The sequence below is a fragment of the Emys orbicularis genome, chromosome 6 (assembly GCF_028017835.1).
Source record: "Emys orbicularis isolate rEmyOrb1 chromosome 6, rEmyOrb1.hap1, whole genome shotgun sequence".
NCBI lineage: Eukaryota > Metazoa > Chordata > Testudines > Emydidae > Emys > Emys orbicularis.
The window spans coordinates 61,456,350-61,471,941 of record NC_088688.1 but is presented as its reverse complement, the minus strand read 5'-3'; the positions used below and the strand labels follow the sequence as shown (position 1 = coordinate 61,471,941).

Here is a 15,592-nt window from a genome sequence, read left to right as displayed (position 1 = left end):
CAACTGGGTCCTCATTTTCGTGGGTGCAGTTTTGTGTGTGCAAATATTTGTGCTCATAGTTTAGGTAATTTAAACATTTACATGACCTAAATTGTGCCCACAAAAATGGAGTTCCGCAACTTAAAAGCTGGCTCTGACTCTCTTCTGGAGTTATTTAAAAGCAAAATGAAAAAAAAAAAATGTAGCTAGATCTCTGAATTGATTTTACGTTTATGGTGTTAATATACTTGGTTTTCATGAAGATCTGATGACAGACATTTTACTGATTTTGCACAAAGCATTGCATTCACTTTTAATACCCCAAAGCCTACTTTTAATGATTTCTAGTGGACGCACTTCTGTTGTATTTAGTGAGTTGTTCAATAATACACAATTGGAAATAGGACGATATAAACAATAGGACACACATAGTAATACATTCTAAAAACTTTATTAGTGTGACACAGGCTCTCAATACAGACTGTCAGGTTGTCATAATTCTGATTATCCTCCATATTAGCTCTCTGGAAAATGGTTGTCTGGAACATGAGATAGATAGGACCAGATTTTGAGACCCTGGCTAATATTTCATCTACCATTACCTCACACTGAGTAGTTCCTCGAAGTCAATGAGACTATTTATAGTGTTACTCATTGTGAGTAAGGACACCAGAATCTTGCACTTATAGCACTAAGCTTCCCTCTGCTGTGAGGCACAAAGAAGGGAAAAACCCACAGAAATTGGGGGAAGTAGCACATCTACAACAGCTCACAGAATAGCCTCATCTTCAGCATTGCAATGTGGTTGCCAGGGCATGGCTGCTCTTTGCCAGCTGTTTCCCTGGGGACCATGTAAATATAGTTCATAGAAGTTAATACCATTCCTTATAGCATTAACTTCTGCTCTTGCACCCATTTTGGGAGTCTCAATAGAGGGTGGAGAGGCAGAGACTTGGTATTATTGCAAAAGTGCCACCCTTTCTGTTGACTTGGAGCTCCCATTCATTTGACTCTTGCTATGTTTCAGGGGCCCCCTTTCCCTCTCTTGCAGTATGATATGGCCAGGAATGCAGGTGACTCGCATTAGCATCTGTAGTCAGGAAACTTCTGGCACAAAGAGGATAAGAGTACAGTTGTGGTGACATAATTTGAGAGAGGGAGACTCTTTTTTACACTGTAACAAAGGCACTGTCCAGACTTTTGACATTTTATTATTAGGAGTCCAGATGAGATGATACATCTATTAATTTGCTATCCTGTAAATATCTGTGATTGACCTATGATTTCTCACCAATAATTCACCCAAAGAAATACCTTATACAGTCAGCCTAGAAAGGCCAAGGTTAACCAAAACTCATTACATTCTTAGAATGCTTAATGCATTCTTTGCAATGTTAAAAATGCTAGCTCATACCTAGAGAACTCTACTGACATTTACAGGCACTATGTGGAGATTATGTGCAAAAGTTTGCAGGCTGTTTCTGGAATTGCTATTAAGTTCTTATGAAATAGACTTCTTACAAATATAAAGCATCCTTTCCCACTCAGAACTGAAGAAATTACAAAAAAAGTTTCAAAATGTATCAATACAATAACATGAATGGTTAGGAAAAAAAAACACCCCAATTCATTCCTGGAAAAATGATATGAAAAACCTCCAGCAAATAACACTGTACAAAAACCACCCAGAATAACCTCACGCTCTTGCATTAGCTTTTGTTCTTTGGGAATAACTGTCCACCAGCAGAATGAAGACTTTTTACACTATGTGCCGATCACCTAGAAGAAAAAAAAAGGTTCCAGAGAAGAAATTCAGTGAAACATTTGTCATGTAAAAGGAAATTCAACTTGAAAAACATAAGCCACTTTATCTGAGGAGAATAATACACAACACAGAGAAAAGTATCAGGGTGTAGCTGTGTTAGTCTGTATCTACAAAAACAACAAGGAGTCTGGTGGCACCTTAAAGACTAACAGATTTATTTGGGCATAAGCTTTCGTGGGTAAAAACCTCACTTCTTCAGATGCAACCAGAGAAAAGTATCAGAGGGGTAGCTGTGTTAGTCTGGATCTGTAAAAAGCGACGAAGAGTCCTGTGGCACCTTATAGACTAACAGAAGTATTGGAGCATAAGTGGGTGAATACCCACTTCGTCAGACGCATGTGGTGGAAATTTCCAGAGGCAGGTATAAATATGCAGGCAAGAATCAGTCTAGAGATAACGAGGTTAGTTCAATCAGGGAGGATGAGGCCCTCTTCTAGCAGTTGAGGTGTGAACACCAAAGGAGGAGACACACGAAAGCTTATGCTCCAATACTTCTGTTAGTCTATAAAGTGCCACAGGACTCTTTGTTGCTTAACACAGAGAAAGAATCCCAGGAAGAAGTAATACCAAAAGTGATTTAGGTATTATCATTTGTAGTGTACTAATGCAAAAAGAAACAAAAGGTGACATTGGGCTGCACATACAAAGAAGTGATAAATCCGGTCTATGAATGAAATCCTGGCTCCATTGAAGATAATAAACTCTCTCACATTGGATTTCACCCTGTGTCTATATATAGAAAATTGTGTTTACTTCTGGGGACATGAATGACACATAGATCAACACGTTAGAAGGGACTCAGAGAGCAACAAACATGATTAAAGGCTTTGAGGACAATATTATGAGGAAAGATTAAAACGACTAAATATACACCATATAACTAGGGCCTAGCAAATTCACAGCCTTGAAAAAGATGCCAAGGACCATGAAAGCAGACCTCCCCTATGATATCTAGCTATTGGAAGGGAGTGGCAGGGGCAGGGCTGGGGGCACCCCGGCTGGGGGCTCCTACCAGGCTCCAGCTGCTAATCCTGGCCGGTCTGGGGAGGGATAGGACTTCCTCTTCCCCTGCATGGCTGCTCTCAGGGGGAGATCAGACCCATCTCCAGGTACCTCCACCAGCTGCAGGAAGCTCTCACTTCTACGCAGAACTGAGAGTGGCAATCCCGCAACCCCCTGCAACAGCTTGGCAACCCCTCCCCCACGACCTCCTTTTGGGTCAGGTCCCCATGGTTATACCAACATGAAATCAACTAATTTTAAAACCCTCTGGCCATGAAATTGACCAAAATGGATTGTGAATTTGATAGGGCCTTACATATAACTAATTGATGACTAAGAGTTAATATAATTGCCTGTGGATATTTTAAGGGTGTAAACAACAAGATAAAGTATCATCATACAAGAGGGTATATCTAGGAATAAAGAGATAAGAGGAAGTTACTTATCTTATAGTAACCGGAGGTTATTCAAGATAGGGTCCCTATCTGTATTCCATTGTGGGTAGGTATGCGCTCCACAGCCAGAGAATTTTGAAAGCATTGTCTGTTGGCCTGCACACGCACCCTTGCTCACCTTATGCCTCTGACCCTGGAGATAAAGGGGAGCAGACAGATTGCCTCTCCAGTTCCTTTTCCACTGTGAACAAAATGGTGATCTGAAGCAGATGGCAAGGAGGGCAGGTAGTGGAATACAGATAGGCAACACACGTATCAAAGCACCTCCAAGGCAAGTATCTTTCTCTTCTTCTGCGAGTGCTGGTCGCTCTGTGTATTCCGCTGTGGGTGATTGACAAGCTGTACTCAAATAGGAGAAGGGTGCAAAGATGCAGATGGCCGAGCCGAACGAAGGACTGCCATTCCAAAGGATGCATCAGCGGAGGAGTCAAACGCACAATGTGTGGATGGACGAGAGGGAGTGACCCAATGGAGCAGGAGACACTGGACCTGGGAAAGCGAAGATGTCCTCAGGAGGAGCGAAGGTCTCAGCTCTTCCCAGAGCGTGAGGGGTCCTGTCTGCCTGAACTAGAGGAGTCACAGCAGAGACAGTCTGTGCCACAGCCATGGCAGACAAAGTCAGTACCGCAGATAACTGATGCTCTTGGTGACAGCTCTTCATTGGTGCCAACAGAGCCTAGGGTTTGTGCTTGGGTGGTAAAGGAGGCACCACTGCTGCCCAGTCACGATTCAGTGCTGATGGAGCCCTAGACTTTTGGTCTCTCTTGTCATACCCTTAAGAGTTAGGACATACTAAGTTCTCTTGGGCTGAGCTCAGAGACTTGTTCAGTTTAGGCAGGGGTTGAATCTGATTTCTTCAAAGTGCATTTGAAGGAGGATTTAGATTCATGCCTGTGAGAACGCTTCCTGCTCTCTCGACAAGACGCCAACGAGGCATACGTGGGGGTTGACTCCCTCGCTCCTGAGTTGTATCTCGTGGCACGAGGCACACTCCTTGCTGAGTCAGGCAGATGTACAGGGTGGGGTGAGAGGGTTCCCTGGCCTGGGTCCGATTGCGGCCTCATGGCCTTTTTATTAGGTGCTTCCTAAAGTGAAGTTCCTGCCGTTTGTGCGTATGACTGGGGAACTAATACCAGATAGCGTACCTTGCTGGCGCGTTGTGGGCTTCCCCGAGGCGGTGCATACAGTGTTGGTGGTTGTCGCTGACCGAGAAGGATCACAAGCAGGAAGCACAAATTTTGAAGCCCTGTGTCCTGGGCATAGTCCAGTACCCCAAATGAAGAATGGGGGGTGGGGCTCCTCATGACAGGGCGGCTAACTAGCTTTAGTGTCTTATGGTTATCAGATAAAACTATAAACACTTCAAAACCTATTTACCGATAAATAGACATAGATATGTTCACAGAAAAAGGAGAAAGCTGAAGCTTTGGACACTGGAGGTTCCAACCTGGACCCATGTGGTGCTGAGAAGGAACTGGAGAGGCGGTCAGTCTGCTCCCCCTCCCACCCCTTTATCTCCTCAGTCGGAGGCATGGGGTGAGCAAGTGTGCATGTGTAGACCAACGGACACTGCTTTCAAACTTCTCCGGCCGCATGGAGCACATGCGTGCCCACGGTGAAATACACCAAGGGACCAGCACTCGAAGAAGAAAGACTGTTTATATAGAATATTAGGAATAACTTTTTGACAGTGAGGGTTATTAGTCTGTGAAATGGTCTCACAAAGGAAGCAGTGGCATCACCTGAGATCTTTAAAATTAAACTATCCAAAAGCTCTTGAAAATTAATTGCAGGAAGCAATTCTGTTCTGGTTTGGTGGGAGGTGAGAGGAGCGTGTGCTAGAAGAGATAGTAGGGCTTTCCTGTCTAGGATTCTCTACAGTGAAGTCCTGCGTATTTGGTCTAAAAATGAACTACAACTTGGTTCCAGTTGGCCTTGTGAAATGGTCTCATCTCATTAATGTAGATTGTCTTTGTGGTAACTAAGAGGATGGCTTAAAGCTATATCTTACCCAATACTGTAATATTAAAGTTTAACTTGTTTTTTGGCTCTCAGGTTTTGCACTGGAGGACTGCTCCTTTGCCTAAAAAGGAAAAGTAAAACAAAGCATGGATGAGCTATAATTTACTGTTTCAGATTAGAAATTAAAACAACATAATGATAGATTAGAAGTGATAATGGCAGCATCTAAATGATCTGAATCTGTGAGACATGCTCATTAGCAGTAACAGGGAGGGAAAAAAGGGTGATCATTCAGCAAAATGTATTTGTAACTTCGTATGAGTCCATTTCTCCTTATTTTTCCCTATCCCATATTTTATTTTGGTATGTGTGGCTGATCTCCTCCCTCACTATTATCTTGACATCTACTGGGCCATAGCTATAGGGTATAGCTATCGGCAGCCAGACAACTTTTAACGTTAGAAAATGTCCTCCTAACTGGTAATATAAAATGTTCCTGATGCAATGCTTTTAAATCTAAATTTGCTAGTCAGCTCAACTGTTGTTAAATAAAAGCCTTGGAAAGCAAATTTCCTGGTAAAGAAAAATGCTGTTCATCACAATCACTGAAAAAATATGATATACATGATGTTATAAGTCTGGCTCAAAGGAATAAATGGATGGATCAGTTTATTAACTGGGCTAGGTCATTTCCATGTCTAATTCCAGTTTCTATGATCCTTTATGGGTTGCTGAAAATCCAAGCAACATTTGGGTCCTTTCTGCTGTTTTGCTCATATTAAGTATATATCCATCTATAGACATGCACTACATAAAAAATTAACACACCTTCCCTCTCCACCAAATTCATTCTGTATACGTATTTATATACGGGCACAGATTATTTTATTTAATGATTACATAAAACATATGACAAAAGAGGAGAAGACAAGGGACTTGACATGGGAGAATAAGGTTACTGGAAGCAGGAGAGGAGAAAGGTTGCTCCAGATAGAGGAGATGAAAGAAAGGGTGGAATCACAAGTGGGAGAAGTAGACAAAGGGAGTGGGGTGAGGAGGGCAGCGACAGACAAGAACAGGGCTGTGGGCAAGAAGCTCTGAAGGTGAGAATGAGGCGTTTGAGTGTCTTCAGGAACATATGAATACACAGAGCCCACATCTACCTGGTATGCTGTATGGGATTTACCCTCTTTTGAAGCAGACACTTTTTTAAGCCAAAGCAGGTCCACAACATCTCCTGAAATAGTTAAGTGCCACTCCCTTGCATACATACAAAAGTGGGTCAAACAGAACCTGTTATTTGAGAACACTTTCCCCAAACTCTAATGCCCAAATAAAATGATTCCAGATCCAAGTTGCCCATCTCCACACTCATATTGTTCAACAATCCAGCCCTATCCATATTAGGACTTGGTTCTACCGTTTTAGGATCTTCAGGTTTTCCACCGTCCTTTGTGGCTGGTTTCGTGGTGGCAGCTTCCTTTCCACTTTTGTCCTCTAATCCTGACACCTGTCATCAGAAACAAATTCACTTTCAAACAAAGAGAAAGAAGAGTTACCGTCTTCCAGAATCAAATGGAGTCTAGAATATTTGGGCTAGATCCCTGTCTAGCACTGAGGAGCCCCCTTGTCTGGCAGCAGAAAGGGCAGAGGTGATGAAGCTGATTGTCTGCTGGCCTATTGTACTGGCTATGTGGCCAGATTCCATCTTCAGTACAAAGCAGGTGCACTGCACCTGAGAATCTGCCCCTCACTCCACAGACAGAAACTATATTTTATGGGACTTGTACCATTTATTTAAACATTGTATCCTTAGATGGCTTACTGAGGATGTATGGTATATGTTGTGTGCGCATGCTGAGGAAGAAGGAGTTTTGGAAAGATAAAGAAATAAGTTACTCTCATTTAGCTTTGTTGATTACTCAAGGCAAAGAGTTCCTTTCAAGGATTAGGCGAACGCTTGACTCAGTTATAATGTGAGAAAGGGTGGTTAAATGAGTCAGGGTACAGAGTCATGAAATCAGTGCCAACAACTGTTAAAAGATCTGGGACAAGTCCAAAGAACAGCCCCAAACAACCACATTTCTTGTCCTAGTAGAAAAAAATAAGTTTATTTGGAGGAGATGAAAAAGATGCATTCTCAAGCAGTGAATGAGAACTAATAAATTAGTATTTACAGTTCAGGAATACATTTTATTTAATGTACTTAGCAATGGTTGAACTCATGTAACAAAGGGAATTTTGTTGTTTATTCTCCTATCAATGGTGGGGAGTCCTGAGAAAAGTCCTCCATCATTGGAAAGAGAGATGTAGTTAAACTTTGTCGCTGTCTCCACCCCGAGGCCAGGAGGTGACCAGGCAGCTTCCTATTGTTCTACTTTAGTCAGCGGGCCTCTCTGGAAACAGAATCACCTCCCTTTTTGGGAATTGTATCCTGCTTTGTACCTCTCAGTTTAATAGGGCATTTCTTACTGGCAGTATGGAACAAAAAAGAAATCACGTGGCAGAATCACAGTAAATGTTTTAAATGGGAGATCACTGGTACCTGCCTCTCAGTAATTGGGATTTTATGTTTTAATCTTGAGAAAACCAGCTAACTCACGGGGGTCACTTGTGAACTGGCTCCCAGTAGAAGTTGCTGTGCTGGGCAGGAAAATTCATTTTTGACTGCTGGGAGGCCAAGCTGAGTCCGGACTCTCAGGTGGTCAAAATCCCAACCATACTTGCCTCTTCCCAGCTGAGAATCCCCATACCTCTCCCACACTGTGCTCCTAAAGTGACACCCTTCACTGCTGCCAGTTCCCAATTTGACCCTGAGGCTGGAAACAAGCAGGGGAGGTGGATCACATCAGGTTGCCAGGAGTGAGGCAGGGAAGAACTGGCATGGAGACCGTTCTGTGACTGTGGGAAGCCAGTGGAGAACGAAGGCTCTTCACCAACTCAGGTGATGTGATTTCTTCTGGCTGTGGATGAGGGAGCTAGGGGGGTTATTTATCAAGGGGAGGGAGAGGTAGCAAACGGGAGCAAATAAATGGTTATAGGGGTTGACTAAATGAAGCCTAATTTAGCCAGCAGTGATCACTTCTAGAAAATCTAACAACACAGTTCGTGAATCTTAGCACTCAATATCCCCCAATCACCCCAGCGTGTTCTGGTCACGTAAAATGAGCCATTTAGGATGAATCCATTTTTCCAATGATACAAAAGGCCATGAGAGTGCTGTTTTGCTGGCACAGCCCAAGTGGATTGATGGGGACAGCAAGCATGAAGGAAGTTTGACCTTCACAGTGCTTTTCTCCAATTCCAGATTTAATCCTTCGTCTCCCTCTATATTCTCCAGAGCAGCAGCATCCATTCCTATAGATTTAACTATGGCACCATCTCTATGCGCCTGACTCCCAAATGTACCTCCCTACCACCCGCCTTTCCCATCTGCACAGTCTCACATCTCCACCTGCATCTCTGACCGTTCCAAGTGAATGTCGTACCACAATCTCAAACTCAATAGGATACAAACTGAACTGTTCATTTTTCATCCCAAATCCTCTTACTTCTTCATCCCTGCTGTCAACTCCCTTATCCTCCCCAACAAATGGGCTGACAATGTTGATGCTGGATTTGAATTCTCTCTCTCCTCTGCTCCCTCACACATCCAAGCTCTCTTCAGACACTATCAAGTCTGCCCTTCTATCACTACTTCTACAGCACCTTCAGTTTCCTCTTTGTTCCAACCTTCCCCTAAACCTTGGTCATTCTTGCAGTAATGAAGTCAAGATTTCTCCTCTTTGCCTCCCTGTTTCCTCTTGTCCCACCCCAGTCTATACAAATGCTGCTACTGAAATCCACCTTCCTCTCTCATTGCTCTGAAGATTACTTCATCAGGATTTTTGTCTTCACCATCAAGGCCACACACAGCTCCAGCCCTACTTATATATCTACTCTTATTTCCTCCTGATCTTCATCCAAAGAAGACAACTGAAAAAATTGGGATCCCCTGCATAAGAATGGACATACCCATGGTCTAGCCCAGTATCCTGTCATATGACAATGGCCAGTGCCAGATGCTTCAGAGGGAATGAACAGCACAAGGCAATTATCAGGTGATTCATTCCCTGTCATTCAGTCCCAGCTTCTGGCAGTCAGAGGTTTAAGGATACCCAGAGCATGGGGTTGCATCCCTGACAATCTTGGCTAATAGCCAATGATGGACCTTCTAGTTCTTTTTTGAACCCAGTTAATTCTCACACTTCTTCTAAAAGTACGTCAGGCCAACAATGAAGCCTTAACAGTGTCCCTTTAAGTTACCCTCTCAAATGCTCTTATATGGGAGAGTGCAAGTCTAAATACAAATAGAGCCAAAGCAAAGAAATGTAATGCAAACCTACGCCTGTGGGGGTCATGCAAATATACTATTTTGCAAATCCTTCGGGAGAAAATGTCTTACCTTTGAGTGTTGTGGTGTGGGAGGAGTTTTTGCACAATTATCAAAGTCCCCTGATAGAGCATCAATAGCTGCAGAATCATCTGTAGGCTTCTGCAATAGAAACTATCATCAGTCATAAAGTATAGAATGCAAAAGGAGTCACGGGATTGTACTCTAAAATGATCAACTACAGCAAAAAACCAACCGACAAAAATAAAAAAAAATAATAAATCCTTAGCACTTAAACCCAATCCACAAAGCTGTTCAGACAGCATAGTTCTGTTCCCAGTGTAGCTGCAGCTCCCTGAAATCACATGGCTGAAATTTTTAACAATTGATTCCCAAATCCATATTTAAGGACCTAACCCAGTTTCCTGATTTTCAAAAAGTGCTACTATTTTGAAATCAGTAAGAGCAATTAATGCTCAGCATTTTTTGAAAGTCAGGCTACTTATTTAGGTTCTTAAATATGCTTTTAAGAATTCATTTTTTAAAATCTTGGTCCCCATGTTCTTATTACAGGTGAAGCTGGTAGTTCGGCCTAATTTTGATTGCCAGACTGCATATGCAGCCTTAATTCTGGCATTTCTGAACTTTTCAGTACTTGACTTTACAACTTTAACATTCTTTTAATGTAGTTTCGTATGTGTAATATCTACATTATAAGTGTTGCCCATTTGAAAGTCTTCACTCTCACTTAAATAGGCACAATATTTCTACATCTATTCAACAGCATTTTTGAGAATTTGCAATATATAGTGCTATTGAATCAAAGATAACATTGTTTAGAACAGCATTTGATTCAGAGCACAGTCAGGAAGGGATCAGTGCAGAATAAAACTGTAATGACTTTTACCTTTGGTTCTTTGGGTTTCACATCCTCTTTTGCTGTTGGCTTTACTGGTTTACCCTTAAAAAACAGATAGGATGAAATGGTTACATTTATTACATAACCCTTAGTTTGAGCTGATGAATCAAACTGAAAGTAAAATAGGCTCTTCCATTCTTCACTTGACACTACTAGTTATTATTCACAGTAACTTTATTTATGATGCTTTACTGTCCTATCCACTTTACAATCCATTTATTATACCTACACAGCCTCTTTCATCAGATTCTTGTGATCGCACGTTTTTTCCCTGCTTTAACATCCCCCTGAAGGCCTTGCATCTCACCCTTTATCCTTCCAGTAGAGGAGAATTGGCTGGGACTAGGGTGACCAGATGAGAGACGTGAAATATCAGGATGTGGGGGGGGGGGGGAGGCGGTTGCCGGTGGAGCAAACAACAAACAAACAAACCAAGAGCCGGCGGCGGAGGGGAAAAACAAAAAACAAAAACAAAAACACAACCCCAAGAGAATAGGAAAAATTGGTGGGGACTGAGCCACCGGCAGCTCCACGCCCCGCCCCACCGCACCAGCTCACCTTCGCTCTGCCTCCACCTCCCCTGAGCAGGCTGCCGCGTCCTGCTTCTCTCCCTCCCTCCAGTGCTTGCGCCGCCATACAGCTGATTAGCGCAAGCCTGGGAGGGAGGGGGGAGGAGGAGGAGGAATGCTTGGGGAAGAGGCAGGGCCAGGGCAGGGATTTGGGGAGGAATCCAATGGGGCAGTGAGGGGGCGGGGCTGGGGCCAGGGCCAGGGTGGGGATTTGGGGAGGGATCCAATGGGGGAGGGAGAGGGAGGAGTCAGGACAGGGCCCGGGCAGAGTTGGGGCGGGGGGGGCACAAGCCCCCTCCGCCTGTGCGCTGGAGGGCAAAATATCAGGACAATTCGCATCCCGACCGAACATCGGTCGGGACGCGGGACAAATAAGTAAGTATCGGGGCAATCCCGATAAAATCGGGACTGGTCACGCTAGCTGGGACACCCTTTGTCTGGCTCCCATTTGTTGAGCAAGATCATTCACTCCCTTGGCATTGCAGTGATTCAGTAAAATAAGTGACAGCTTCACAAGACTTTATTCTGCCAGGTTCCACACAAACAATAGTACTTATGTAATGTTTTTCATCCACAGATCTTACAATGCTTTACTAAGATGAGAAGGGAATAATAGTCACGGTGATTTTAAGGCCTAAGTTTTCACTTCCTGGCTACATTGATCGCTGATGGCTGTTTGAAGTGGCTTAACCATTCTGACTTTGATCAATGTAAAAGGAACAGTCCATTTTTTTTTGCATCAAACACATAATGGTTTGGGGATTTATTCTCCTATCTTCAGTGTGGGGATTTATATAGGTAACTCCAATAGATAGGAGTCACTTATGTAACTCCAATGGTTGCTCACACAACTCTACTGATGGGAAAACTGACTTGCTGCAGTGTTAAGATGACTGACTCTAAATTCATAATGCAGCCACTGAGGTATTTGGTTCTGTTTACCTGCTCATCTGAATCCAGAATATGCCTGTAATCAGGAGGGATTGTATCATCTCTGTCCCCAAGTTTGTCTTTGTGTTCAGATTTAGCACCTTCCTAAGAATATGAAATAAACAACACTATTACTAATCTCCTCCATTAGAACGATGGGGTCTAGTAAGAGTAATCTGTAATTTACTGCTTCTGTAATTGCATATCATACAATAGGTGACCCAAACGAATAGATATGCTAGGATGACTTTATTAAACAGAGAATTTTTTGAGTGGTAGGTCTTATAGAAGTACCTTTTTAGATAAAAGTTCTAGGAGAACAACAACATTTTTATATGCTAGAGTTCAGGATCAGTGGAAATGTGTACACATTTGTTTAACCATGAACCTTGCATTTTGGGTATAAAGCTTGAAAAATTCTTGCCTCTCAACAGATATACAATTTTAATATGGTTAAAAATTCCAAAATGACAACAGATACTATTTTCTTCAAATACATTTTCAGTTCTGCTTCTCAGCTAGATAACAACTCAACTGCTTATTAAGTGAGGTTCTTACCCACGAAAGCTTATGCTCCCGATACTTCTGTTAGTCTTAAAGGTGCCACAGGACCCTCTGTTGCTTTTTTACAGATTCAGACTAACACGGCTACCCCTCTGATACTTGACACCATGCAAAGCACTGCATTTAGCCCTATGGAATGGAAATCTATCAACCTCATGAAGAAACTTGCACAAATACAGACAGATATCATCTTCCTTTCCAAATGCGAACGGATGGACATCATACCAAATGGACTGAAGGTGAAAAATCCATTGCTATCTACATACTGCACAGACCACAGTGAGAGATTATGCCATACACTATCAAAGAAACCGAGGAACCACCTGATCAGCATCCTATACAGCAAACAGAAAAACATCAAGAAAGAGCTCTCCAACCTGGAGACTTCATAAATAACCAACCCTCCACACAAATGGACTTTACTAAAATAAGACAGGAGATCTACATTACACACTTCACCTCTCTACAAAGGAAAAAGGACCGTAAGCTGTCTAAAATCCTACCTGCCACATGGGGCCACAACAGGGGTACCCCTATCTCACCCAGCAATATCGTCAATTTATCCAGCTACACACTCAACCCAGCAGAAGAGTCTGTCCTATCTCGGGGACTCTCTTTTTGTCCCAGCACCCCCACGAACATGATACAGTTCTGCGGTGATCTGGAAGCCTACTTTCGCCGCCTCCGACTCAAAGAATACTTTCAAGATAACACTGAATACCGCACTGATACACAGATACCCTCCCACCAACAACACAGGAAGAAGAACTCCACATGGACTCCTCTTGAGGGTCGAAATGACAGTCTGGACCTATACATAGAATGCTTCCGCCGACGTGCACAGGCAGAAATTGTGGAAAAACAACATCATCGCTTGCCTCATAACCTAAGTCGTGCAGGACGCAATGCCATCCACAGCCTCAGAAACCACCCTGACATTATCATCAAAGAGGCTGATAAAGGAGGTGCTGTTGTCATCATGAACAGGTCTGACTACCAGAAGGAGGCTGCCAGACAACTCTCCAATACCAAATTCTACAGGCCACTTTCCTCAGATCCCACTGAGGAATACACTAAGAAACTGCACCATCTACTCAGGACACTCCCTACACTAACACAGGAACAAATCAACATACCCTTAGAGCCCCGACCGGGGTTATTCTATCTACTACCCAAGATCCACAAACCTGGAAATCCTGGACGCCCCATCATCTCGGGCATTGGCACTCTCACTGAAGGACTGTCTGGATATGTGGACTCCCTACTCAGACCCTACGCCACCAGCACTCCCAGCTATCTCCGTGACACCACAGATTTCCTGAGAAAACTACAATGCATTGGTGACCTCCCAGAAAACACCATCCTAGCCACCATGGATGTAGAGGCTCTCTACACAAACATCCCACACACAGATGGAATCCAAGCTGTCAGGAACAGTATCCCTGATGATGACACAGCACAACTTATTGCTGAGCTCTGTGACTTTATCCTCACGCACAATTATTTCAAATTTGGTGACAATATATACCTCCAGACCAGTGGCACCGCTATGGGCACCCGCATGGCCCCACAATATGCCAACATTTTTATGGCTGACCTGGAACAACGCTTCCTCAGCTCTCGTCCACTCACGCCCCTTCTCTACCTACGCTACATTGATGACATCTTCATCATCTGGACCCATGGGAAGGAGACCCTGGAAGAATTCCACCATGATTTCAACAGCTTCCACCCCACCATCAACCTCAGCCTGGACCAATCTACACGGGAGGTCCACTTCCTAGACACCACCGTACAAATAAGCAATGGCCACGTTAACACCACCCTATACCGAAAACCCACCGACCGCTACGCCTCCTTCATGCCTCCAGCTTCCACCCCGGACACACCACACGATCCATCGTCTACAGCCAAGCACTGAGGTACAATCGCATCTGCTCCAACCCCTCAGACAGAGACCAACACCTACAAGATCTTCACCAAGCATTCTCAAAACTACGATACCCACACAAGGAAATAAAGAAACAAATCAACAGAGCCAGACGTGTACCCAGAAGCCTCCTGCTACAAGACAGGCCCAAAAAAGAAACCAACAGAACTCCACTGGCCATCACCTACAGTCCTCAGCTTAAACCTCTCCAACGCATCATCAGTGATCTACAACCCATCCTGGACAATGATCCCTCACTTTCACAGACCTTGGGAGGCAGGCCAGTCCTCGCCCACAGACAACCCGCCAACCTTAAGCATATTCTCACCAGCAACCATGCACCGCACCATAACAACTCAGGAACCAACCCATGCAACAAACCTCGATGCCAACTCTGCCCACATATCTACACCAGCAACACCATCACAGGACCTAACCAGATCAGCTACAACATCACCGGCTCATTCACCTGCACGTCCACCAATGTTATATATGCCATCATGTGCCAGCAATGCCCCTCTGCTATGTACATTGGCCAAACTGGACAGTCACTACGCAAGAGGATAAATGGACACAAGTCAGATCAGGAATGGCAATATACAAAAACCTGTAGGAGAACACTTCAACCTCCCTGGACACACAATAGCAGATGTAAAGGTAGCCATCTTACAGCAAAAAAACTTCAGGACCAGACTCCAAAGAGAAACTGCTGAGCTCCAGTTCATTTGCAAATTTGACACCATCAGATCAGGATTAAACAAAGACTGTGAATGGCTATTCAACTACAGAAGCAGTTTCTCCTCCCTTGGTGCTCACACCTCAACTGCTAGCAGAGCACCTCACCCTCCCTGACTGAACTAACCTCGTTATCTCCATACTGATTTATACCTGCCTCTGGAGATTTCCATTACTTGCATCTGAAGAAGTGAGGTTCTTACCCACGAAAGCTTATGCTCCTGATACTTCTGTTAGTCTCAAAGGTGCCACAGGACCCTCTGTTGCTTTTTGCTTATTACGTGTTCAGCACATTATGCCACCACATTAGAACTCATCCATCTACTGCACTAGTTCAAACACAAGGTTAA

At 43.7% G+C, this 15,592-nt stretch overlaps 1 protein-coding gene across 1 annotated transcript in view; it reads right to left on the bottom strand.

Moving 5' to 3' along the window:
- Positions 1-421: 421 nt before the first annotated feature.
- CAST (calpastatin) overlaps positions 422-15,592 on the bottom strand; it is a 97,546-nt gene continuing 82,375 nt past the window's right edge. The window contains exons 26-31 of the mRNA XM_065405995.1: positions 12,026-12,118; positions 10,503-10,556; positions 9,668-9,757; positions 6,644-6,733; positions 5,273-5,344; positions 422-1,758 (exon numbers count right to left, since the gene is read on the bottom strand). Coding sequence (XP_065262067.1) covers positions 5,294-5,344; positions 6,644-6,733; positions 9,668-9,757; positions 10,503-10,556; positions 12,026-12,118 — 378 coding nt within the window. The 3' untranslated portion in view covers positions 422-1,758; positions 5,273-5,293. The remainder of the gene's footprint in view (positions 1,759-5,272; positions 5,345-6,643; positions 6,734-9,667; positions 9,758-10,502; positions 10,557-12,025; positions 12,119-15,592) is intronic.